The 26,562-nt window shown below is 37.5% G+C and overlaps 1 protein-coding gene across 25 annotated transcripts in view; it reads right to left on the minus strand.

The window, feature by feature from the left end:
• Positions 1-26,562, minus strand: part of KCNMA1 (potassium calcium-activated channel subfamily M alpha 1) — a 438,776-nt gene that overhangs the window by 220,713 nt on the left and 191,501 nt on the right. For all 25 annotated transcript variants that reach the window (XM_069863465.1, XM_069863457.1, XM_069863453.1 and 22 more), the window contains exon 3: positions 14,264-14,325. In XM_069863465.1, coding sequence (XP_069719566.1) covers positions 14,264-14,325 — 62 coding nt within the window. The remainder of the gene's footprint in view (positions 1-14,263; positions 14,326-26,562) is intronic.

Here is a 26,562-nt window from a genome sequence, read left to right on the forward strand (position 1 = left end):
GCATCATAATTCTTTTGTCATGTACCAAATCAGGTGACAACACAGCTCTAGCGATAGCAACTGCCAGCCAGCGTGATGTTACTGCACACTACCTGCAGCATGAGGTTAACTACTTTTTCTCTTCTTTGTTGTATTAATTCTCTTAGGGACTGAAATGAAGGCAAGTTTCATATCACTACAAAACCAGGAATAGAAGCAATCATGGATATGCATGCACAGTCACAGCAAGGAATATAAAATAAATTCCCTTCAGTTCTCTGGGAAGTCCCAGCATTATTCATGGCTGAGTAACCAGAGGAAAGGGAACTTCAGCTTCGCTGACTCACATCAAGACCTTCCAGCAATGATTTTTTTTTCTTTATTTTTGGTCCCATTTTTAATATTAACATAAAAAATTCAAAACAATTATTTCTGCATTGATACAAATTTATTTCCTAACTACAGTTACTGTTATACTTTCATCTATTTTGTGTCTTTCATTCAGCAACATCAAACTACAGGAGTAAGTGAGCGTCACTCAAAGCTCTCACTGCATTACAGAAATTAAGACAGAGAAATTAGGTTTTCTTCAACCCTCAGATCACACATCAGGACTGAGACATAGAATTTAGATGCCCCACGCTGAAGTCTAACTGTCTTATCCTATTTACCTTATCTCCCAATTGCAACATGGGTAATATATATGCCATGATCTTAAAGCACAAAGAAAACAGCTGTGAATTTGGTCCATGAAGTAAGAAAAGAGGAGATTCTTAAAAACTACAAACAAAAAACTAATTCTACTAATCTATAGCATAAATTCATTACAAAAATATAGCATTTTACAGAAATGAGAAACAGCTCATCCTGCTGTCAAAGCTGTACCAGTGACAGTCAATAGGAATGTGTGGAATGTGACTTCTGTGAAGTTTAAACGGAAAATGTTGGACACAAAACATGCTGATTTTCACCATGATTGCAAGGTATTAAAAAGTATTCCCCATATCTTGCCAAGATTTGTCATTTATTTAATAGTTTCCGTTCACCTTACAATAGAAGGGGTCTGGAAGCTCTTAAAGCTAGCATTTCAGATTGGATCAAAACCTTGCTCTTAAACTCCTGAGCATGCACTGGCCTACCAAAATTTGGATTCTGTTGCACAACAGGTCAGAGCACACAAAGCAAATCCCTTTAAGATGAAACTAGGTAGAAAGATGTGCTCCAGGGATACACATAATAGCCCTTGATTGCTACGGAATCTTCACTCCCTGGGTTTCAAGTAGGTCTAGTCTGTAGTAAACCCCCTTCAAGTTACAGTGTGGACAGAGGCTCCTTAGCACCAATTGTTTTAGTCAACTTTTAAACAACTACTTGCTAACATGGATACAGCTTTTCTTTTCATATTTGCAATTTTAATTTTTTTTTTATTTATAGACAAACAATTCTTATTCTGACAAGTATCACTTAAAAAGGCAGGCATTAGAGTCTGGTTCATTTGCCATTTATTCCACATGTAAACCACACAACATTTTTTGCTTCAGTCAAATCATGCGACTTGCATAGGTGTGATAGAAGAAATAAACAGACTTTCTCCTGAGTTCCCTGCTACCTTTAAAATCCCACTAAGTCCTACTGAGCTTATCCAGTAACCTTGCTGCCCTTTTGCTGCTTAATCTGCCATACGTTGTTGTCTCTTAAGGGCATAATGTAAAGATTCTTTGAAGAAAGGGGATTTGCGTTTGATAAAGTCCCAGCTATCCTTACGCACATGCTACCAAATCCACTGACACAGAATGTAGAGCAGCTATGATGAACCAGAGGGGAAAAAAAATGACGACTTCAAAAACTCTCGTTAAAACATTGGGAAAGTTCATTCCCAAATCTTTTGAAACCCGAAAGGAATAACTGACTACAGAAAATTAATTTCATCCTGTGTCAATTTTCACTGGCTTATAGAAGTTAAATGAAAAAAAGAAAAGAATCTGTTTTGTGCACAATTCACTTGCAATGTGATAAGTGAAAAATACACAACAGTAAATTACTAACAGAAAAGCTGTCTGCAAAGACAATAACTTCTCTATCTCAGTATATCTGTCAATACATGGTGTCACTAAACAGCAAGTATTTCATGGAGCAGGTCACTAACATATATGTCAGCCAATAAGTTCTATAGTTCTGGCAGCATAGCTCATCAAAATGGCACTTAGAACTCACATGTAAAAGCTTCAGTGTTAACAATGACTGCAAGAAAGGCAGACATCTCCACCCCAGAGGTGTTCAAGGACAGGTTGGATGGGGCTTTGAGCAACCTAATCCAGTGGGAGGTGTTCCTGCCCATAGCAGGGAAATTGGAAATGGATGGGCTTTATGGTCCCTTCTAACCCAAACCATTCTATCGTTCTGTAAGTCACAAATCTTACAGTTTCTGGATTGTCACAAAGAACGTACAGTTTGTCTTTGGAAAAAAAATATATTTTTTGAGGTTGAAATCCCTTACAGAAATGCATATAATAAATATTCTGAATAATTATACTTTATAACCTGCTTTGAGAAATACTTATTCCACCCGTGTTCCATTAGTGTGTTTTCTTGCTACCATACCTATCTAATAACAGCATTTCTACATTAAAACACCCTTCCACTGTGTTTCAAAGCCAGCTAATCCTACCCATCGTTGTTTAAAAAATTAGGTTGACAGGAAACAGAAACAAGTGCCTTCCCCCTGCTTAAGGAATTCAGATGTTTAAGTGGAATATAGACTCATTTCCATTTACGTCCTGGAAAATCTATCCTGTCAGTGTTCACAACCCTGTGACTTAGCAACAGTGTTTGGAGAACTAAAAAAAAAAGAAAAGCACACACCACACATATCCCAAACAATAATGTTTATATTCACTGGTCTACATCCCACATTACATTCAGTGATGACTTGCATGAAATTATATTTATCTTTCTGAAGTTTAATAAAAAAGATTATTTATTTACAGATTCTACAGTGCAGCAGTATAAAACACCCTGAATTTACTGATAATATTTTATGATTCTATGACTACTCATTTATTCTAAAATAGAATATCCACATCCAAGAAGAATGCTGTCTCTTTCTAAGGGTTTACAGAGTGTGGGCTACTATTCTTCTCCTTTCTGTTTTACAAGCACTCACAAACTAATGCTACTGGAGTAAAACCACCCAGGGCAAATCGCAGAATAGTTTGGTTTGGAAGGGACATTAAAGGCCATCCAGTTCCAACCTCCCTGCCATGGGTAAGGACACCTCCCACTGGATCACATTCCTCAAAGCTTCATCCAATCTGGCCTGGAACACCAGGGATGGGGCAGCCACGACTTCCCTGGACAACCTGTGCCAGTGTTTCACCGCCTTCATGAAGAATTTCTTCCTAATGTCTAATCTTAATCTTCCCCTTTCCAATTTAAAGCCATTACCACTCATCCCTATTACTGGCTGCCCTTGTAAAACATACCTCTCAAACTTTCCTGTAGCCCCTTTCAGTACTGGAAAGCCACTATAGGGTCTCCCCAGAGCCTTCTCTTCTCCAGGTTCAACAACCCTAGAAAAACAGGGGGTTTTTGTTCTACTCATTAAAGTCTGTGTACATTTTTCTTCCTATTCTGTACATCCCAAGAGTTGTCAGACAAACTGGGAGAATAAAGAGAATATGTAAGTAGCTATGGCTACTGTGCTGATCCACGTGCACAGACTATTCAGAGCAATTCAAGTTTTAAGAGCACATGTTCACAAATGGGATTTCCACAAAACACAGAAAAATGAAGTAACGTGCAATATGTGCTAACCTAGACAAATAATACGTGAGCATGAATATAGCTATCACTGAAGGCAGGTTTCATCAGCTGGAAAGAAACTGAAACCTGGGCTTCAGTTAAACAAATAAACAGCTTATAGAACACCAAATAAAAGAAAAGCTCTCTTCACAACTAAGAGCATGATGTTAGTTTAGTTTTGGCTAACTGGGCAGCAGCACAAACAGAGAACACTGTATTAACTTTGTATTTAATAAATTGGTATCATTCATTTCATAAATAGCTAGAGGAGAATAAGAAAATGAGGAGTTTTCATTGAAATAAGTACTCAAAATCGCTTAAATACTCCAGTTTGGGCCATAAAATCCCTGAATCGGAATATTAGAAATAAAATGAAATTGCCAAAGGGTTTAGAAAAAGAAAAAAAAAAAGCTGCTACAATGATTCAGTCTAAAAATTGGTATTATTTTAAGAAACTGAAAATTAGCTTAGTAAGATCAGTTAATATTAAAAAAAAAAAAAAAGAGGGGATTAAAATGAGGTTTGCACATGCCTAAGGATATCTCTACAAAATATTAGAGTGGAAAGATCACTAACAGGAAAAAAGGAGGAAAGTGGAAGATGAAGCCAAATGCTTGAAGTGAAAGCTAATGTCAATTTGTAACAGCAAAGCCTGTTAACTCTGCAATTAGTCCCCTGCATAAAGTGAAGACTTTGTATCACATCAAATCTCTAAAATGACATCTGAATATCTTTCTGATTTGAAGATACTTGTTTAAAGCAAAATATTGTAGGAAGTGCCATATTAAGAAAGGTGACAAAATTATCACAATGAGCCCTTTGGCTTAAATTCCAATTCCAGTGACATTTCCCAATTTCATTGACCCTTTTCCCAGTCCACAACCACAGTAATTAAATAAATATTTTTTTTTAAGATATCCTTAACCTAAGATATCATAACGTCTTCATGAGCATTTACACACAAAATTAAAAATCTGAACTATGACATGATTTTATAAGAGAAGCAATCACCAATAGTGATAGTCAGGAAGACCTTAACTCGTAGCTGTATTTCTTCTTTATAGAATTTTCACAGTTAGTAAACAATAAAATCCATTTTGACTGTTGTTTCCTCCAGCTGGAATTTCAGCTCAAAGAATTTCTGACAGCCTGTTGCAATTTCATTTTAATCAATGCAAGTCAAGTTAATCCTGAAGTTAATTTCACTCTTTTTTTGTTTCACTTTTATTACTCTCTTTCCTAACTGTACACAAAGTTCCACAATGCTTCAGATTTACAGTAGAATTGTAATCCGGTAAAAGCATTCTAGGGCTTTATACAGAGTGACTGATGATCTGACACTCAGAATAAGCAATGTTTTATTAATTTCCATTTTTACTCTCATACAAGTTTATGGAACACAGATTTCAAATATAAGGTGAGAAAAATTAAGGTTAAAATTAAGTTACCAAAGAGCTCTATATGATTTTTTTGTAAGCATTGGTATTATTCATAAAGATTATGAGCAGTGAAGAATGCATTTTCCATAAAGAGCTGAATACTGACTGCTGACTTCAGTACTGCCTTTTTTCTTTCAAATCTAAGTCACCTAAGAGCATTTTGACTAATAAGACTATTTGCGACTAGAAGAACTAACTATCTGAGTTCAATTACATTAAGCGGACTTTTACTCAGAATGAATACTGTTTAATAATATAAAGATAAATAATATAAAAAAATCATTAATTTACTCCATACAATGTTATTCTCATGATTCTATATCATAAGAACATTTAGACACTGAGCCGTCTTTAGTGAAAACGTATTTCAGTAGACATAGAGTATAATTAATAGAGATTAAAGTAATTACAAGCAAAAAGAAAATGCGTTTGTTTCAAGAAAACAAAGTCAAAACGGTAACAAGAACAACACACATGGCCAATGCATTATCTTTAGGACTATTAGCATGAGAATGTTAAAATGACATTATCTAATGAATATTACAGGTATCCCACTGTCTCTAGCAAACTTCTACAATCTTCTGAGTTACAAGAATTAATTAAAGAGGTTGCAAAGAAATCAGCTTGCATAGAATCCAAGATTCCTCACACTTGAAAAGGTGCAGATCCTGGAAGAAAATGAAGTCTGCAAATCTCCAGAACAAACATTGCATTTATACAGTTTTATGTGCCATCAAATTGTTCCACAGAAGTCGCTGGTCCTCATTTTTTAAACCAAATAATTCCCGATGGTACCAGATGAATAGATACACCACAAGCTAACAACTGTGCTAAAGAACAGAGTCTGCCCCATTCCCTCTAATTGCACTGGGTCTGCTAAGAGTAATAAAAACTTTACAAGTGTTCAAGTGAGCAAGATCTACTAGACTGCAATAAATTGGCTTTTTTACTATCAATCACATTTGCATTTTCTGCTCTCTGTCTTACCGAGGCTTGTGCAGGGCACTCTGTCACATGGACCTTATGCTGAATACAGCTGACCATTCAAGCACTGCTCTCCTGCATGACTCCCCCTGCATGTATTTTAAGTGCCTCAAAGAAAACTAAAAGGAAAACAATATTGTAATGCTCTATTACTGCTTTTCTTCTGTACACGCTAATCAGATCTTGCAGTTCCCTTTGTAAAGTCAGTGTTCTGCTAGATCTCAGAGGGGTTTAAAAAAGGAGAGGCGAGAACAAAAAAGGAAGGATAAGTAGAGGAAGAGAAATGTGGGATAGTGATCATTATTACATTGTGCCAGCTGTCTAAGAAAGGCTCCAAATGTCAGCAAAGGACTGGAAATGGGGGGAAGCACGTGGGTATTCACGTTCACGTAGCTGGGATTTCCTTTTCCTTTGTTTTTGGAGTTCATTTCAGCTCTGATTTTTACTGAAGAGATGGCTCGTTGCTTAATTACCATGGCAGAGCTGTCCCTGTGACTGTCAGAAACGACACACGCATCAAAAGCAGAATGGGTGTCCTTGCTGCAAGGAATTCTATTTTTAAGCACAAATGACTCATCATCTACTGGGGTGTCCCAAAAGCTACAATTTGTCAAGCTCTCAGCAGAAAAGTTGGGGGGGGGGAGGAAAAGAGGTCATGCCTTTAATTGTATCAGTATCTGTAGCTTGAAAAACACAGAAGGCACTGCTCAACTCTGAAACACAATCTTCTAAGCAAGCCATGTTTTGATAGCAGATACATGGTATCATGTAGCAACCACAGGACGAAATATCTGTGGGTGCATGGTCACATGCTTTGGGACGAAACAAAAAAAAATGCAGAGATACATTTGGAAACAGGAAAACTAAAAGAAGTTTCTAACCTGTATCAATTATCTACTGGTGTGGGTTTTAATAGTATTTCAAACGTAATTTAAAGACATGTGAGGTATAAGCTCTAAAATGCTAACATCTAACATAAAATCCTTAGAAGCATTCCTGTATGCCTACACGCTGCCTCGGGATTAAAAAAAAAAAATGTTTCTCATTGATCACGGAATGGTTTGGATTGGAAGAGATCTTAAAGCCCATCAAGTTCCAATTCCCTGCCATGGGCAGGGAAACCTCCCACTGGATCACGTTGCTCAAAGCCCCATCCAGCCTGACCTTGAACACCTCCAGGGATGGGGCAGCCACCACTTCTCCGCACAACCCGTGCTAGGGCCTCCCCACCCTCACATGAAAATATTTCATCCTCATATCTCATCTAAATCTCCCCACTTTCAGCTTAAAACTATTCCTCCTCATCCTATCCCTGCACTCCCTGATCAAGAGCCCCTCCCCAGCTTTCCTGTTAGCTTCTTCAAGTACTGGAAGGCTGCTCTAAGGTCTCCCCAGAAGCTACACAAAAGAAACAAACTCTTACTGGAGTAATTATGACATTGAACTGCAGAGCAATATGTGATTAAAAGAAACTCTGCCCTGGCCCAGAAAGGATCACACATCTTCCTTTAGCATGGACCCATTTCAGTCTTTTGAGTCTCCAAGTTTATCATCATCAATAAGAAACTGTTATCAAAGGTGATGGTGCTAAATGTTAACTTTTTATCACAAGTAGTTTTTCAGGCAAAAAATATTTTTGTAAGCTTTAAATCCTACAGATACCTTTGCTGTTCTGCAGGCTGAGATGCTCAGAGCAACAAAGCAGCCAACATGGCCTGTCAGTGTCCCAGGCCACACAGTCACCACCTTCTCCACACTCTTACCCAGTTCCATTGCCCTTCACTGGACACGCTCCAGTATCTCAATGCCCTTCTTGGAGTGAAGGGCCCACTGTCACAGCTACCAAACTTGACTTAGTATCCAAAGTAAATCTACAAAGTTCTAGATTAAACGGATTTTACAGTTTTTCCAGACACCATGGAGATGACCTTTGGTTACTCTTGCATTTACACATTGGAATGGTGCCATGTCTGTCCTCCCAACAGCATAAGGCTCAAGAAACCCTTTTCCAACAACCATTCCTCATTATTATAACTTATCTGTCCTGGGAAGTTTCCTAAACTTTCCATCAGCCCCATTTTTCTCCTGACTCCCTGATTAGTTTGTCTACATATTGCAGATACCATGGTCATGCTTTAGGGCCTTACCAGGGCTTAAGATATTCTACACTGCTGTTACTCCACAAAGTTCATTGCTGGGAAATTTTTCCTTTCCTCTCCACAAAAATCATGAAGCTAGGTTTTAGTGGAAAACCCCGCTCCTTTAAAAAAAGCCTTGTTACGCAAATGTAGCTAACAGGCTATTAAAATTAGACACCACTTAATTCAGGATTGAATTTCCTCCATTCATCCTTAAAGAGACAAAGGAGAGCCCTCCTGCAAACATGTCAATGACACAGATTTTTGTCTATATCAACCTCAAATTTCTGGCTATTCAGTACAAACTGGAGATGGAAAGACTAATGGCAAAATGCTTAAAAAAGCCATTAGTAAATTCTATCTAGCCCTTAAAATAAATGGATTTGATTCCTGAGACTTTCATTTGTCCAGTTAATATTCTAAGAGATGCTGAAAATTTAAACAAGAACTTGGCTTCTTAAGCCTGCTCTGTTCAGTATAAACACTATTAATTCGAGCGACAGATATTTACATAAAAGCCTAACTGGCCACATTTTCATACAAATAAAGTCACTAAATATCACTGCATGCATGAAGTTTTGTTATTTAAAATCACTAACTTCTTTTTGGAATAATAAAATTATATGAGCTTGAACTTCAGTGATTTCTTAGCATGCAAGTGGCTGCAGCTGGAAAGCAGCTTTGCAGAAAAGGATCTGAGAGTCCTGGTGTACAAGCTGAACATAAGCCATTAATGCACCCTGGTAGTAAAGAAAGTCAGCAGCATCCTGGGCTGCATTAGGAAGTGTGGGTCTAGCATGGAGATACAAACATACAAGAGTGAGACCAGTCAAGTGCCACAAAGATGATTAAGGGACTGGACCACTCTCATATGAGGAGGGCTAAGAGAGATGAGAGATTGCTTTGTCTGGAGAAGAGAAGGTTCAGCAGGATGTTACCATGTATAAATACTCCTAAAGGAGACTCCACCAGGCAAAGAAAATGGAGACAGACTCTGCTCAGTGATACCCAATGACAGGACAATAGGAAATTGCATTAGCTGAAATACAAGGAATTACAATTAAACATAAGGAAAACCCCACATTTGACTGTGAGGATGACCGAACACCAGAACAGGTTGCCCAGAGAGACTGTGGAATCTCCATCCCTGGAGACACTCGAAACTCTACTGGACACCAACCTGGTCTGGGTAACTCTGCTTGAAGCAGGAGGGTGGGATTAAAGAGAATCTCTTGAGGTCCCTTCCAATCTCAACAATTCCAAGGTTCAATATCAAGACAGCTGGAATAAAGTTACATGACAAAATATAAGCTGGTTGGTAAAACACAGAAAGTAAACCAAGTAGAAGGCAATAATGACTTGTTTCTAGAACTGCATATACAAAACAGACATCGTTTATGCCACAATTTTTCTCATTTTTTAAATTTTCCAGAAATTCTGACCTTACTCATGCATTTTACAAGGTCTTACACTTCAGAAAATGTTTCTTATCACATTTTATCATGCCATCAAAGTTCTGAGTTTTGATTAATAGGAATTTCCGTATAATACCAAGGAGTAAAAACAGTAACCAAAATTGTTCCCAGTGCTTGATTTACCAATTACTGCAGAAGGAAAGGGGTTTTTGACATTTTATCTGAAACTCATTGACAATATTTCTCATTTAATTAATCTGAAACAATTAATTTTGACCACTGAGCACACATGATCTATTGGCATTGATTAATAGAAACTTCATTGAATTGTTTTCTCTGGAGAAAACAGGGTGTTTCCATACTGACTACCCAGTAATTATGTACAACTAATTAAAATCATTGTAATCCAATGTTGATTCCTCAATACAATTAACACATACAGAGGAATTTATTATGATTATATGTTTATAATCACAGAATCATTAAGGTTGGAAAAGACCTCTAAGATCCTCAAGTTCAACCATCAACACATCAACATGCCTACTAGACTATGTAGTGAAGCACCCATCTACATCTACCATGTCTTAGAGTGCCGCAGCTACATGTTTGCTTTAATACTTCCAGGGATGGAGACTCAACCACTTCCCTGAGTAGCCTCTACCAGGGCTTCACCACTCTTTCGGTAAAGCAATTTTTCCTAATATCCACTCTACACCCCCCTGGATGTAACTTGAGGACATTTCCTCCCATTCTATCACTCGTTACTTCAGATAAGAGATCAGCATCCACCTCGCTACAACCTCCTTTCAGGGAGCTGCAGAGAGCAATAATGTCTCCCATCAGCCTTCTCTTCTCCAGGCTAATCTACCTGAAGAATACTAGAAAGTTTTATGAAGGAGTTTTGCAATCTTCCTTAGCTCCTAAGCAGATTGGGAGAGTTACTCAGATAGTGATTTACAAATTTTATCTGCATATACTTTATCAAACTCAAGCTCTCTGAGCCTGTCAGAGAACAAATACAGACACTGAGCTAAGAGATGGATAGCACATAAAACATGCACGTCATTCCCATATCCAACGTTTTCAATACTTCAAGAAAGATAACACTGATAATGACTGGTTGTTGTTTCTCAAGGGACAGATGTCTACCAACAAACCTAGAAAACATACAATCATATCTCAACCCTTTCTTCTAGGCAGCGAAGTGTACATTAACACATGGAGGATAATTATCTGGGTTTTATCCCCCATTGCGGCTTGTTTCTTTTGCTTTTTGGCCTATAATAATATTGTTGCTGGATTTCACTCATAATTAACACCATCTGTAGCTAACAAAGGCCTTCATTCTCTCTGGTATTCCGTTGCCTGCAGAGTCCATGCATCGCATCACATCGCACACACCCCTGGTTTCAAATGTAGCACACTGTTATGAAAGCCATGAATCTGAGCTATGAGTATTTTCCCATGAAACTTCACAGAACAATGAAGAAAATTAACGTTCATTGCCATAAATAAGGCCTTCTTCAGCAAATCACTTTTCAATTAAGCCAACAATGGTGCATACTGCTGTCTATTAGAAACACAGTAAAGATAAAATTAGCCCTTATTTATGACTGAAAATCTTATTTCATGCTGCATCAGTTTAGAGCGTGCTGACAGAATCTTTATAACCAATATATTTTGTCATTTGCTAAGAATCAGCAGGAGGAAAAGTTCAAGTTATATGCTGCTAGAATAGAAAAAACGTGACTTGAAAGTAATGGCTCAAGAGACATTAATTTATAAATTTAACCTATATTCTTCTTAAATCAAGAAAAAAGACACCTACTGCTTCACTTGACTACTGAGGAGTTAATAAAACTAAGTTAGGAATTAACTCTTGGTTTTCCCCTCTTTTTGTAAAGGGGAAGTGAGGAGAACAAATCCAACTGGATTTACTGCAGCACAGAACAAAATCTATCAACCCACTGGAACAGCCAGAAACTCCTGCAGTACTAACAAAATAAAAATGAACAAAAAAATCAAAATTGACAAGGAGACTGGTTGCAGGGTACTATGGGGTGTTTGGATACTGCATTATTTCCATAGAAGTCTCATTAGGGAGGGAACAGTACTGCTTTAATCTGCTTGCAAAGATATGGATCATTGCAATTTTAGCAATTTGAGCAATGGTAAATATAATCTAACAATATTTCCTTGAACCAGATTCCAAAATTTAAAGGCATCTTCTTCCTCTCTACTCTTGCATCATGAAAAAAATGTAAATACGTACTAACTCTAATGTGTAATTAAAGTATAAAAGAATGATCCAGTCACGACTTAGTAGGGGTTGTTAATGAATGTAGTAAGACAAAGAAGAGTTACATAAATATAATTAAAATATTTTGCATGAGTAAACTTCACTATAAGTAGAAAGGCTTGACACAAAGCTTACTGTTATTTAAGCCCTGCTGAGTTACTTCCTCAAATATAAAGACAGAAATGCTACATAAAATCTGTACACACTCAAAATACTGGTAAATGCAATACTTAAGAGCATCAGAGCCTGAACTGCAAGTGGTGTCCTCAACACACACAAAAAGAGTTGCCTATAAATTTAACTTTTTTATTTTCCACATATAAAAAGAAAGAAAGCTGTCTCATTAAGAACGCAACAGATGAGGAACAAGCTCAGGGCTCAGCATGAACCTATAGGCCCGTGTGTATATTCATATGTATCTTCCAGTTCACAGTGTCACTGTTACCCTTACATCCAGCTGCTTTACACTCATTACCAGATGGCACTTTAATGTACAATTCTAATCAAGTACAATATGTGAGACAGTATTGAAAAAAAATTAGCTATTTAGGAATAACTACACTAGTGCAGCTGAAAATACAAACAACTCCAAAAAACTAAGCTGAAGAACACGCGCGAGCATAACACATACAGCAAATGGTGAAAATTCTTATGTTTTCACCTTGCCATTGATGGGCTCTGTTATTTCTACACTGACATCAGTTTTTAGTGAAGGGGCTCCAGTAAATAAGGTCAACTTTGTGGGACAGGACAGTGACAGCTGGTCATTATAAAGTAAGCGCTTTGGCAAAAAACCTTCAATTTCTGTGCCTGGAAAGCACAGCTGATATCTATGGTTGCATATTATATAATAATGCACACCCGAAGAGGAAACTGAACCAGAGGAAAACGATATTGACATCACCAACAGCTTCCATGCTACTGCAATTACAAGAAATAGAAAACGGGTGCCCCAAGTTACCAGTTTAGTGTGAAATGGAGTTCTCTGCTGATGCTGTTACTGACCATGCCTATCGATGCTCATGGCAAGCAAATATTATTCTGTACTCTGTTCAAGTCAGTAGTTCAGTTTAATACACAGAGGTCAGGATGACAAATGGAAATGAAGATAGACGATGTTCATAACGTCCATGTATTCACGGATGCCTTTTACTGGTGCTGCCACATACTTAAGATCAGTATGTACAGATGTCAACAGCAAAATGCCTGATTTTCTGAGTCACATCAGCATTGTTTTAGAACAGTCCACTGCCACTACAGCCAGGCTGGCTCACATGGATCAACTCCAGCATACAATCTTAAGCACTGCAGTAATGATAAGCCTAAAACCAGTTTGGAAAAAAGTGGCAAATACACAGTCCTAGAGCTTCAAAACACTATTGATACTTCAGAATATCATCCTTCCAAAATAACTGAATTCAACTGAATAATATTCTATTAAGCCCCTTTGTATTGGTGTCTTCTGTGTTAGGCTCCCAGTTCGCCTGTTAGATTACCGACAGTGGCCAGCTTGATATGAAAACAAGGGTGGAATATGAATGATATCAAATAGAAGCTATTCCTAGTTGCACTGGTTTGTATCAAACCATCACAGTCCTCAAAGTCAGGATGAAACTTTCTATTGCCCGGTCAAAACTGCAACACTATACGACAACTTTGGTGTAAATCTAAAAATATACTGAGATGTTTCACAGATTTCTTACTGGCTCATCTTATCCCAGGAAAAAACTATGAAACCCAGGAGCTGGAAATCTGAACAGGTATGCAAGACATAATGTTCATGCTGCGCAATTCATTCCTGGTTTTCCAAAAGTGCTCTTGTCCATTCCCTACAACAGTTTTTTCCACCTTGAATTCTTTGGCATTCATCCCCTATTTTTCTTATCTTAGTTTTCAATTTGAAAGATTCCATATAAGCCCAATGGCCATAAAAACATATGAACTTGTAATAACATGTATAATCTCAACACACAAAAGCAGTTTTTCTCTCTATGCATTCTAAAGATCCAATGCGACTGTGTTTGATCTAGTTGATATATGATCTTTTTCCTGCACCAGAGTTATTTTGATAGACCATGCACTATTATAAAGTTCTTTACACTCAGGCAATGAGGCAAAGCACTGATTTGAAGTAGATGAATGAAGCAATTTAAAGATGTGTAATTGCTGCAGGAAAGGAGGGAAAGGAGAAGGTACTCAAATACTCACTTTGACGAATCTATGAAGTATATTACAAGAGCACCAATACTAAGAGCGAAGACTAAGACAACCTATAAAAGAAAAAGAATAGAATCATTATTTAACAATATTAAAATGAAGCATTTATTCTTTTACACACAAAAAGTACACAGAAAATAAATCATAAACTAGTATTTGTTTAATTTTGGCTGTCATTTTCTTTAGACAGCTACTCCTACTGGAATTTAAAACACTGTGTATTATCATAGAAGGCTTTCTTGCATTGAAAAACAGACACAAACAAGTTCAATCCTAGCTCAGGGAAACCCAGTGCACAATTAAATCCTAGATCCTCACCTCTGCTAAACTATATTCTTTAATCTCAAATGGCAAGCAATCCTACTGCAAGGCATTCAAATCACAGTGTAGCTTTCTTAGACCTGCCCTTCAGAACTGCAGTAAGTTTCTCTTCATTGGTAGGCAACCAAAGCGCAGTGACAGATCAGAGTGAACTTCCATTTATATACACGGTTGTCAAATGCACAGGATAAGTGTAAGGCTATGTAAAAATAGGTATTTAGTCTCCACTCCTGTCCACTGAGACTATAGTTAATGTTCCAACAGGTTAAAACAATAGCTTGATGCAGCATGTCCTGATACAATCGATACATACCCCAGGCACCTTGCAGTCCCAACATTTTCCCCTCCCTAAATCTGTTTCAGTTTTTGAACCAAATCATTTTGTTAGACCTAGCATCCAGGCCTTATTAACAGGGCAGATCTTGCACAGCATAAACTGGATTATTCACATCTCCCTCTGTCTCCATTTTCTTTTCTTGTGAATATAAGGGCAATATAATTGTCTGGTTTATTGGCTCCCAAAGATTCTCCAGCATTGTGGGAAGACTGAGTTTCACACCCTACCCAAAGCCGGTTTCCATCTATGCAGGACAACATGACTCAAATCTCTGTGCTCAAATTTTGGCTTGGAGAATCATGAAGTACACAATAGTCAGTGTTCCCATTGTGACTCAGACTTCTGATATCCTTACTCTAGGTTTCTGTCTCTTAAACAATGCCATCCTCTGTGTAATTTGCAATCCGAAAACATGAATGCAATAAGCTAATCTTTATATCTTGGAATGCCATTCTACTGGAAGAAATCAGAAAAGGTTTCTGTCTGCTGCACTGAGGATGGCAAACAGATGGAAAATGATGTCTCCTGCAACTCATCCGATCTGCTGGTCTATAGATTCTAAACAAAACATCCCTTAGCCTCCTGGCAGACATACTTAAAGTAACTGCTTAGAAGCAATATCCCTTAAAATAAACACAGAACTGATCACTCAGGGTTGGGTAAAGCAGGGTACAAACTAAAGTGACATGCAGCTTCTCCAGTTAAAATACAATTTCTTAGGTCAGAAGCAGCCATAATTTATGACACTATCTAAACAACCGCATATGTGAAATAAACTAGTAGTGTCATAGAATCATAGGATGGGTTAGGTTGGAAGGGACCTTAAAGCCCATTCGGTTCCAACGCCCCCCTGCTGTGGGCAGGGACACCTCCCACTGGGTCAGGTTGCTCAAAGCATCATCCAGCCTGGCCTTGAACACCTCCAGGGTGTGCTTGAAGAGAGGCACAAACATAGGAAGACTGATACTCCAAACTCGTAGCAAGCAGAATCTCAGGGAGTAAAAGGATGTATGTATATGAATTACTGCCTTTTTTGTTAACCAGGCCATGGGGAGAAGCTTGCTTGTTCTGTTTATTCTTCCAATGCATTTGGCACAGCGGTACATTGCTACACATCTATTATAACTTCTCTCTGTCCGGAAGAAAAGAATCTTTTAATTTATAATGACTTACTGTTTGTTTAAGATTGAGAAATGTGAAGTCATACACTAAGAACTACACTGCCTTAGTATCCAGTTAAATATAAACACCACTTTGACTGAAGAGGGGGAAAAACATGGAATAGTTGCTGCATATCCTTAAATCTTTCCTAAAACCTTAAATACCCAGCTAAGAATTTCAACAAAACTGTACAAGGCCTTTTTGAGGCAGGAGTCAGAGAAACTGCAAATAAAATCCATTTGAAGGAAACTGTAAAAGATGTTTTGCTTTCCACTGCTAGCAAGATGCTCCAGAAAAGCTCTGACTCCTCCATTGCAATCAAACTTTATGCATGCATATTAAGTTCAGAAAAGACACCAAAAAACCCCAAAACCCAAACCCTGCCACTGGAAATATTAGTAAGGGCATAGCAACATGATAAAACTGGAGGAAACATATAGGCACTGAGAAAATACTCTCAGAATTAAGCCCTGATTGCCATCAAGGGAATCAGCAGAGCTTCCAGGACCAGGATGATGACAAAAGGATCGTGCTGACAGTCCAACGGGTGGCACTGTTTCCCCTACAGCTGCATTGAACTCCTGTCCTCCTGTTATTGAAGCATGGGAAAAAGGAAAGGCTGCTCACATTAGAGAGGAGAACTGCAGACAACACATCCACAACAATGAGTAATGTAAATACTCAACAGCAAGAACTTCAATCTCTCACTACCCTGTAACATCTGAAAGTTCTACGGAACATGACACACAATTCAGTGATATGTCAATGGAAAACTCTTGTTTATGCAACACTGAACTACCCAAACATGGTTAATACAAAACGGTGCAGAACTCAAGAAGCAAAGCAGGAAATAAGAAAAAGAATAGTTGTCTGTTGATATATTCCTCTCAAACATTAATTATTCTAATGAGTAGCACACAGTGAAAAGAAAAAACTCCCAGGAACCCTGTAATCCCTAAGAAGTCAGAGCACCAGAGAGTCCTTGTTTTGTAATACGATTACAATCTGTCACTGGGGAGCCTGCCTAACTATTCGTATCTGTAGTAAGTAATCATGGTAACAAGTTACTAGGAGTAGAACATGTGACATCTCCAGATAAACCACACACACAAGAACTGGCAGATTCAGCCTGTCTGCCATCAGCTGCACCTCATTCCCTCTCCAATAAGAGGGAATGTAACTTCCTTACATACCCTTTAATGAACTACCTCTCATTTGATCTGGTTGTTTGAAATTAAGAAGAGTGTTCCTCATTAGAAGGATGCTGTGGGATCAAAATTCAGGAATCATCACATCACTTGGAGATATGAAAAATCAGAGTAGGAAATAAACCAAAGAAAATTAGTATCTTAAAACACTTCACTTTTCCACACACATCTCCATTCTCATTTGGGGAAGAATTTATAGAAGGAAATATCTCCGCTATGTCCTGTTCTGTACACGCTTCAAATTTCCACTTTATAGTTCTTTCTTTATATAAAGTGATTTTTTTCCCCTTCAACTTCCCACTGACACATTGACAATAAAATGGAAATTTCTGTTCAATCCATAAATCTGAAAAGACTGAGATTTTTCTAATTAGTTAAAGAACACAAGACAAAGTTCCATCTGCTAACGGTACTCTGTAACTTGAAGTTAATTAGGTTTGCTGGGAGTGTGCCTGGAAATGTGACCAATTACAGGACAACTTTTCCAATCCAGTATTTAATTTCATTAGTAAAAAAACAGTGCCACTTTCTATTAAGATGTGCCATTTTCTATAGCCAAATACATAGCATTAGATGTATGTAAGCACATATGCATGCACGTGCATATATTTTATTTTATTTTTTCCCCTCCAATCTAAAAGGTTCTCCTAATCACCTAGCAGTAACCCAAATCACCTCCCATTAAGGGCAACAGAAATAAAACTCACGGAAGGCAACAAAGCTGGTAAAGGGTCTGGAGCACAAAAAATCTTCACCTGTTCACAGAACATCTTGAAAAGCACAAAAGTGCACTAACTTACAGAAAGAAAAAAAGGGACAAGATACTGCCCCAAAATCATAACCAAAATCTGTATGTAGATTTAGAAAATAATCTAACAACAGTGGTTCAAAATAAAGGAAATTAATTGCCTGAAATAAAGAAGAAATCAGATAAGATTTACACCAGTAAAAAGTAATCATTTGCAACAGTTAATCCAGACCTTTATCTGGGATATCACAACACCGAACTGAAAATTAATAAAATATAAACCCCCTCTAAAACTGGTAGATGCTGTCTTTTTAAATTAAGCAACTTTCTATATCTTAATTGGTATTTGTTTAAAACAAACAAATGAAAAAAAAAAAAAAATCAGTGCTGCTCTTCTCTTTACTTCAATACAGTGTACTCCTCACTAGCTCCCATCAGCAATTCGTTAACTGAACGACAGCATGAGAGAAGATCAAAGAAGCTGTCAAGAAGAAACAACACTGAAACCAAAGAACTGTAGTAAAAATGCCAGAAAATAATAGTAGAATGTGGTAAGGAAAATGTTGTGTCTTCCAATGTTTAAATCAGAAATATATTTCTGGAGATAAGGATTGTGGGTAAAAAAATCCACTAGTAAGTGCTCTCCAGATCAAATAAAGTTGCAAACATGATCCTTCCAAGAATTTAGGCCTAATCCTGCAATCCACAGTGCTTTCTTGCAATATTATACACATTAACGCTGCTGCTAATTGAACTTCAAGCTTTATTGCCATTTCATAAGAAATGTCAACAAGGAACTACACTTCTGTATTAAGAGAGCACTTCAAGGACTACATTTAATGGAACTATTTACCTTATATATTCAAATTAATGCCAGATTGTATGACAGGCAAAAGGAAACCTCTCATCCCTCAGCCACTTGCACATTAGTGTCTGACATGCAACCTACTTGACAGTCACGTCAATAAATGTTGACAGAGGAATTAACAAAGAACTAATTAAAAGAGGTTGCTTCTTCTTGATAAGGTTTTATGATTGAATGGGTTGGATACATTCATTTGTTCCAATTTGCTTTTACAAAGTACTACATTTTCAAACAGCATAACTTCACAGACACAGGAACAACTACCTCCCTTTTCAATTGTTTGGGTTCTCGGTCACAACAACTCACATATACAGCAAAAGAGGTTGCAGCTGTGGAAGTATTCTCTGAAAACATGAAAAGCTCTTGGCTTCAGTAAAGCCCAGTGAAATTTCATTCAAGAAAAAGAAAGAATGAAGAAGAAATGGTCACATCATGCAGCACAGAAAAAAACATTTGAATGTTTGTCAGTGATTATACTTTAAAATAGAGTGAACACAAGACACAGTCTTCAGAAGAGGGTGAAAATCACTGCTAAATGTATCTGGTTAACTTCAAAACCAGTTTTCTACTGCAGTACCCAATATTACAGCTCTGATCTTCCATTTAACTTCCCAAATGTAGTGTTGTAATATTTCCACTTCCAAATCCAGAACAAACATGGAGTTGAACAATTGTTGATATTTGCAAATTAATGAAACCTTGTATTCATTGGCCAAGTTCTACCCCAAATCTAGGAAAATCCATAACTGTTTTACTGACTTACAAAGAGAAGTAACTATCAACAGCGTGACTTTTAGCAGGATCCACTATACCTTCAGAGACTTGCATGAGGATTTGCAAGAGCTCACTGTGCCTCAGTTCACATCATCAATTCAGGGATTAGGCACAGCTGACTGTCAACTGCATCAGAAGCTTGCTTGTGGCAAGTTAATGAAATATCAAATGCTGGACATAAATTAACAACTTCAATGTGAGGAAACGATGCTAAATAGGAAGGGGGGAAACTATGACAAGTGGCTGAGGGAACTGGGATTATATAGCCTGGAGAAGAGGAAATTGAGGAGAGACCTCATCACTCTCTACAACCATCTGAAAAGAGGTTGTAGTGAAGCAGGTGCTCGTCTCTTCAAGTAACAAGCAAAAGGATGAGAGGAAATGTCCTCAAGTTGTGTCAGGGAAGGTTTAGATTGGATATTAGGAAACATTTCTTTACCAGAAGAGTGGTGAAGCATTGTAACAGGCTGCCCAAGGAAGAAGTGGCGTCACCATCCCCGTGGAGGTGTTCAAAAAGCATGTAGATGTGGCACTTTGGGACACGGTTTAGTAGGCACAGTGGTGTTGGGCTGGCAGTTGGACTCAGTGATCTTAGAGATCTTTCTCAACTTCAATGATTCTATGATCTATTGTTGACTGAGTTAAACAATGCAGTGTTTTTGAAGGTCACCTTTGTAAGCATCTTTTTCCTCCTTTTTCTCTGGCATTGTTTGTCCTTCAGTCATTTTGCCAAAACTGATAGCTTTGACTGATAGCCACAGGAAAACATCTCTCATACCAGTCTACTTTGAAGACTAAAAAATTGACTTTTCTGATCATGAAGAATAAATCTTAACCTCCTTAATCACCCAGCTTTCTATGAGAATTTGTGAATACAAAAAGCTGCCTTTCATTAGGGTACAAAAGAAAACTCAAGAGAGCGCAGGTCTGAGCAGTGACTGTAAATGGTAGCACTGACTAAATCTTAGTCATTGTACTGACTTAAGATGTCCACTAATTCTGTACAAGAGCTTAGACCTCAACTTCTCTGAAGACAGAAAATAAAACCAGTATCATACTTTTCCAGGGGTTATATCAAAATATAATTCTAATCAGAACTCTCAGTTTCCCATAGCAACATAAATAGAAGCAAAGTGAGCTCTTTTGTTTTTAGACTAATTTGAACTGAAAAGCCTGCCAATTAAGTCTTTCACAGAGTCATTAATCATGAGATATGAGATCTCTGCGCAATTAGATAATAAAAATCAGCAATTTCACTGGAACAGCTAAACCTAAAGTAGACAAATGTTTGGGGTTGCAGTGATCTTGGTTCATGGGGAAGCGTTCACTCATGGTAAGAAAGCCATTTTTTATGGGCTTTGGAAGTAAACAGAATAAATGTCCATACAGTGGTTTCTGCTCCTTTAAAAAGCATGAACATAAATTTTCCTTTTATCTCCTGCAAAAGCTGCAGAAGTATAGTTATCTGCTACTACAGGTAAAATCTTGATTTGTAATTTGGTGCAAGGCTGCACTGCTATGTGGAAGCTTCTTCACACTTTGGTATTTCAGAGCAGGGCAAGGAAGCCTTTGATACCATCAGTTACAGATATTGGTGATTTCCATACTGTAATCATCAAGGCAATGCTGATGGTATGTTTTAATTATTATTAATCTGGAAATACAATTCAACATAGTGTACCAAATGATTAGAAAAATCACATGAGATACAAAACAGAATCAATGATTTGCGGCTATCACTAAAGACCAACACAGAAAACAAATGATGTAGAAAGCAGTGGTATAAAGTTATTTCTACACAACAAGCATTTTCTTTAGGTGAATATTTTTTCTATTGTTTGAAGGGTATGATGGGAAGAGCAGTTTCTCTGCAAGGCTGCAAAGACTGATTTATTCAGCAAACTTGTCTCCTGCAGATGAGTTTTCCTCTGTTGCTATGTGGCTATAATTCTAAAACTGAAAGCTTTTTTATGAGCCTTTTTAATGTAGTTTAAAGATAAAATTAAAGGGCTGCGGAAGCAAATTCTAATGTCACTCCCTCTAATAATCTTGTTGACTACCCTTGTTTTTAAAAAACATACAGCAGCAACCATTAAACCTGGCCTTGAAACCAACGGTTACCTCAGCTGACCTTTTCTCTCACTAGTGACAACACTGAGCCAGGCCTTTTTAAATTTCATCCGCTGGTGTCACACTTAAAGGTCTTTCCCAACCTCAAGATTCCATGAAAATGCAGAAAGTGAAAGAAAAGGAGCACCAGTGGTGGGTGGGCTACCTGAATATAATCCCATCAACACCTGGGCTCTGCCAATGGCCTCTCTCCTTCACTGAACCAGCTCACTACACATAACACCCCCCGCAGAAAAACAAAAAGTGGAAAAAAAATAAGCAGAGAATCAAACATGGTCCGATGATACTTTAAAAAATGCTTACGTCAAGTCTGCAGATAAGAAATATTTACACGTTGATGCTGACACAGCACAAGAACAAACACTATCAAGTACTAATACTAACATAATTTCTCTTCTCAACAACTTGGCTGATGTTCTTCCTGTCTGACTCCCAGACAGAGCTGGAAGAAAGAGGTTTCAGCATTCACCATTCCAAGCATTACATTAAGTTAAAATTCTTTTTGCCCACCACCTAAAACCTCAGAATCCCTGATTAAAAAAATCCTAGGACAAAGACCTATTTCAAAGTGTGCCAAGGCTACTGAACACTGCTGACTCAGAAAGGACATGCACCTATTGATACCTTTAACATGACTACCAGCAGCACTGGTGTATTCCTTGGAGATCTCTTGTTTAAGCAGTTTTCTCAATTCCCAGCATGCTTTCTTGTCGTGGATCCAGGTATATTAAACACCACAAAGACCAAACAAACATCCCTACCTACTGACATACCTGACTTTACAGCTGCAACATTTTTTTAAACTGCAAGAGCCATAATAGGATGTCACTAATAAGAAGAATATGCTGCAGGGCTATTCCGTGATGTAAAACAAGGCCAGAAGGACTGGCTTTTGTGAATGAGCAAAGCCTCTGTTAGAATGGGAGACACACAGACAAGGCAACCCTGAGACAGTGCAGTTTTAACCTCCACATTCACACAGACAGCTGTCTCATTTTTGTTCCAGCTCCTTAGTAGCTGGAATGACCCCTGTACTGAATACATTGAGCACTTGTGTAGATTGTGTTAATTCTGACCACTTCATATATTTTCCCAGAACAAAACTCTTTGTGTGATTGACGAGAACTTAAGCACAGCCCCTTTATTTGAAAAAAACAACGACTGGTCAAATTCACCTTTTTCTCAAAGCTATCAACAAAATCTGAAAAAAGCCAAATCTGTGCAGTAAACATTTTTGGATGATACCTGCATAGGTGTGTCTTTGAGCTATATGGAATTGATTATTTGTATGAAAGAAATAATGATTAAATTATATTAGTTGAATAATAGCTTATAGATAATTTTAATTTCCAGCCTATTTTAATGGAAAAAGTTGAAGAATTCCATCAGAGATGTAAGTCCACCCATCTCAAAACAGTCAGTGGACAGGGGGAAGGGTGCTGACCTAAGATGCATGAGATTTTTTTGGTTTTAATCAGATTAGGGTAGTTTTGAACATTAGAACCTCTACTGCTACTCTCTCAATTCCCCTCATCTGAGATGTTCCATTTCATGTAAATAATTAAATATCCTTTGGAAGAGAAACACACCACATCTCCCATAACCAAGTTACACACTATCATTAGTCTCTTCCTGAGAGTTTTTCTTAGTCTCCTCTCTCTCAGACTCTTCTCTTAATTTTGAATTATTATTTTCAAGAAATGTGGTTTATCCCAAAGAATACTGAAAATTTTGCTGAACTGTTCAACTCTCTTCTACAAATATTCTAGCTTCTTGCCTTTTCGTTTTGAGTTGGTTTTCTGTGCTTCGAACTATATAGATAACATTTAGATTAGGATATTTTTTACTTCACTACTTTTCAGAGTTACTGTGAAACCGGCCTGTGGAAAAATATATCCCCAGGGACAGTGCATGGGTACCTCATTACAATTAGTCTCTCTATTATTAGATAGGCTCAGTTGTGCAATTCAGGTGTAAATATAAGTAGGAACTCCAGTGACTTTACATTGCAGTCTTGTGCAAGATATGAGATTTATCAAGTCATTGATAGCTTTGCCAAGAAATAATAATGTATTTGGATATTCCTGCATTACAGGACAATTTGGTGTCAGAGATGCTAACTTTGACCCTCAAGTGTCCAGATTCTCAGGTCAAATCCTGCACTTCAAACCACTTCTGTCCACATCCATGAAAGGAAAGACTGTATTTTGCTTCTTTGATAAACTTCTGCACTACCACTACTAGTTTGTTTAAGTTCAACGCCAAAATATATGTGAATGTGGACATATTTTACTCTTTCATAAATGTAGATATCTATGTAAACACGTATTTCATGAAGTTAGAGAAGAGCTAGCACAAAGTACCTTGTGGGCACAATATAAAAGGTTGCAGGAAGAAACAGTTCTGTTCTTTTTTTCATAGCTGCCAGTTCCGCTCAAACTCCTGTTTTCTGGCAATCAACCATATTAATTTTTGCTAAAGAAAATACAGCCACTGCCATTATACTGAGGCTGGCAAATTAGGTAGAACTTCATCCCATAGAAGCAAATTGCAACAAAACTGCCAAAAACCCAGCAGTGATCCATTATACATCAAAAGACAGGAGGCTTAAGCCCAGCTCCATTTACTGTGCAACAAACCAAAGAGCCTAATGCCTTCAGCATCAGGCTTTAATAAGTAGCTGTCCACTTCAATCAGATTTCTGCAATCTGTATTATTTGTTAAATTTTTGCGTTCTTTTTACACAGCCAAACTTAGTTAATGATATATCTCTTCCATCAAAAAATACGTATTACCTAGATCAGTTACTCCAGAAAAAATTTTGGCAGTTTATAGTTTAAAAAGTAACATTAAATTTTACAATCCACAGAATAGCATATAGTACTTTCATTACTAAATAACCTCCTTCTCTGACACTTCAAAACAGTTTCTACCACAAAGAGGAGGGGTGGGAGGGAGAAGAATAAAGAAGGGGGGAAAAAAGCAGGCTTACATCACAGAAGATCAAAATTGAAAGGGAAAAAAGAAGCCTCTAGTGATAGGACGCATAATGGTTTTAAGCTGAAAGAAAGGAGTTTGAGATGAGATCATAGGAAGATACATTTTCTTGTGAGGGTGGGGAGGCACTGGCCCAGGTTTCCCAGAGAAGCTGTGGCTGCCCCATCCCTGGAGGTGTTCAAGGCCAAGTTGGATGGGGCTTGGAGCAACCTGATCCAGTGGAAGGTGTCCCTGCCCATGGCAGGGGGGTTGGAACTTGATGGGCTTTAAGGTCCCTTCCAACCCAAACCATTCTATGATTCTATGATTCTAAATGTTCATTATTTTCCATTAGTTATAAAGCCATAGCAATAAAATAAAAGCTTTACTATTCCAGTTAGCTAATCTGTCCCAAGAAGCAAAATAAAAGCACAGTGAACAGAGGTGCAGTGTAACAATTTTAAATAATAGTTATAATAATAACTATAAATAGCTTCCATTAAGTTATTTTTTTTGTCCCTTATTCTTTGAGAACAGCGAGTATGCCTTTTTATGTAGAAGCAGGAGTGCACAACAGAATTTACTCCCCTCTCCCTTTTCTTAATCTGTATCCTGTCAACTTCTGAACAGCGTGGCTTTCTGTCAGACAAGGTGGAATCTACATTTCACAGTTTCAATCTACTGCATCGCTGATGACAAAGGATTTTTCCAGAATGCACTAAATCACCCTAAAAACTAAAACGTCCATTATAAATAAAAGAAATAAGTAGTAAGGTATAAAGATAAGCAAAGAAAACAGAAGCTGACTTTCAGCTAAACAGTAAGTTCTATTGATCTGCACACAGGATCTAAAGGGAAGCTATGCTACTCCCATCATGAGTAACTTCAGTTTGAAATGAACTAATTTTGGTATACTTAAACCAGATGCTTGTAGTCTAAATACTTTAAAGAAGTTATATCAGAGAATCAAGAAACACATATGTGTGGGAGTAGCAACAGGATTAGCAAGACCATGACTGAGACCTGGCTAACAACAGTTCTATTTCGATGGCTGAACAAATTAAAGGTGCACCAAACTATGGCTTATTAATTCACGTATTTTCAAGTACTACTGGATTTTACATAGAATTAATGCTTTCTACAATATTTGCTTTATTTTTCATTTAATTAATGAAAATATTATGGACAGTACTATCTAGGATGCATATTTAATAAAGTATAAGCTTATTTAATATATACGTAGAGAATTAAAATTGGCTTATCAAAGCACCTTAAAATAATATCTGTAGCTGCAGTAAGAGAAAGGCAGACTACAACAACCAAACTCTCTCTGGTGCTATAAGTCCAGATACTTAAGGTTAGTAACAAATTTAATTCAGGCTCTTTAAAAAGGGAGCAAGATTTTCAGATTAATCATCTCCCATTTCAATAACCTTTACACTAAAAAACACTTGGCAAAGTTTGAGTCTGAGCACTTGTTAAATCCAGTCTTTAACAGCAATCATTAAGTTATAAGATTTGCTCATTTTGCCCAGAAGCTTTTAAACCTCGTGGCCAGATCAATTTCCATATATCTGATGTTTGCTCTGCAGTCTCCTCATGCACAAACTAGACAAGAAGAATGGACATTACACAAGTGCATGGCTGTCCCTTTGTCACAGCAAAATATGAGATATCATTATTATCTGTGACGCCAAATAACGTGTTTTCAGTATATGAACAGCATTTTATCATGTTGACATAGACTGAAAGCATGAGGACTTTATAATC

Source organism: Phaenicophaeus curvirostris, chromosome 9 (genome assembly GCF_032191515.1).
Source record: "Phaenicophaeus curvirostris isolate KB17595 chromosome 9, BPBGC_Pcur_1.0, whole genome shotgun sequence".
NCBI lineage: Eukaryota > Metazoa > Chordata > Aves > Cuculiformes > Cuculidae > Phaenicophaeus > Phaenicophaeus curvirostris.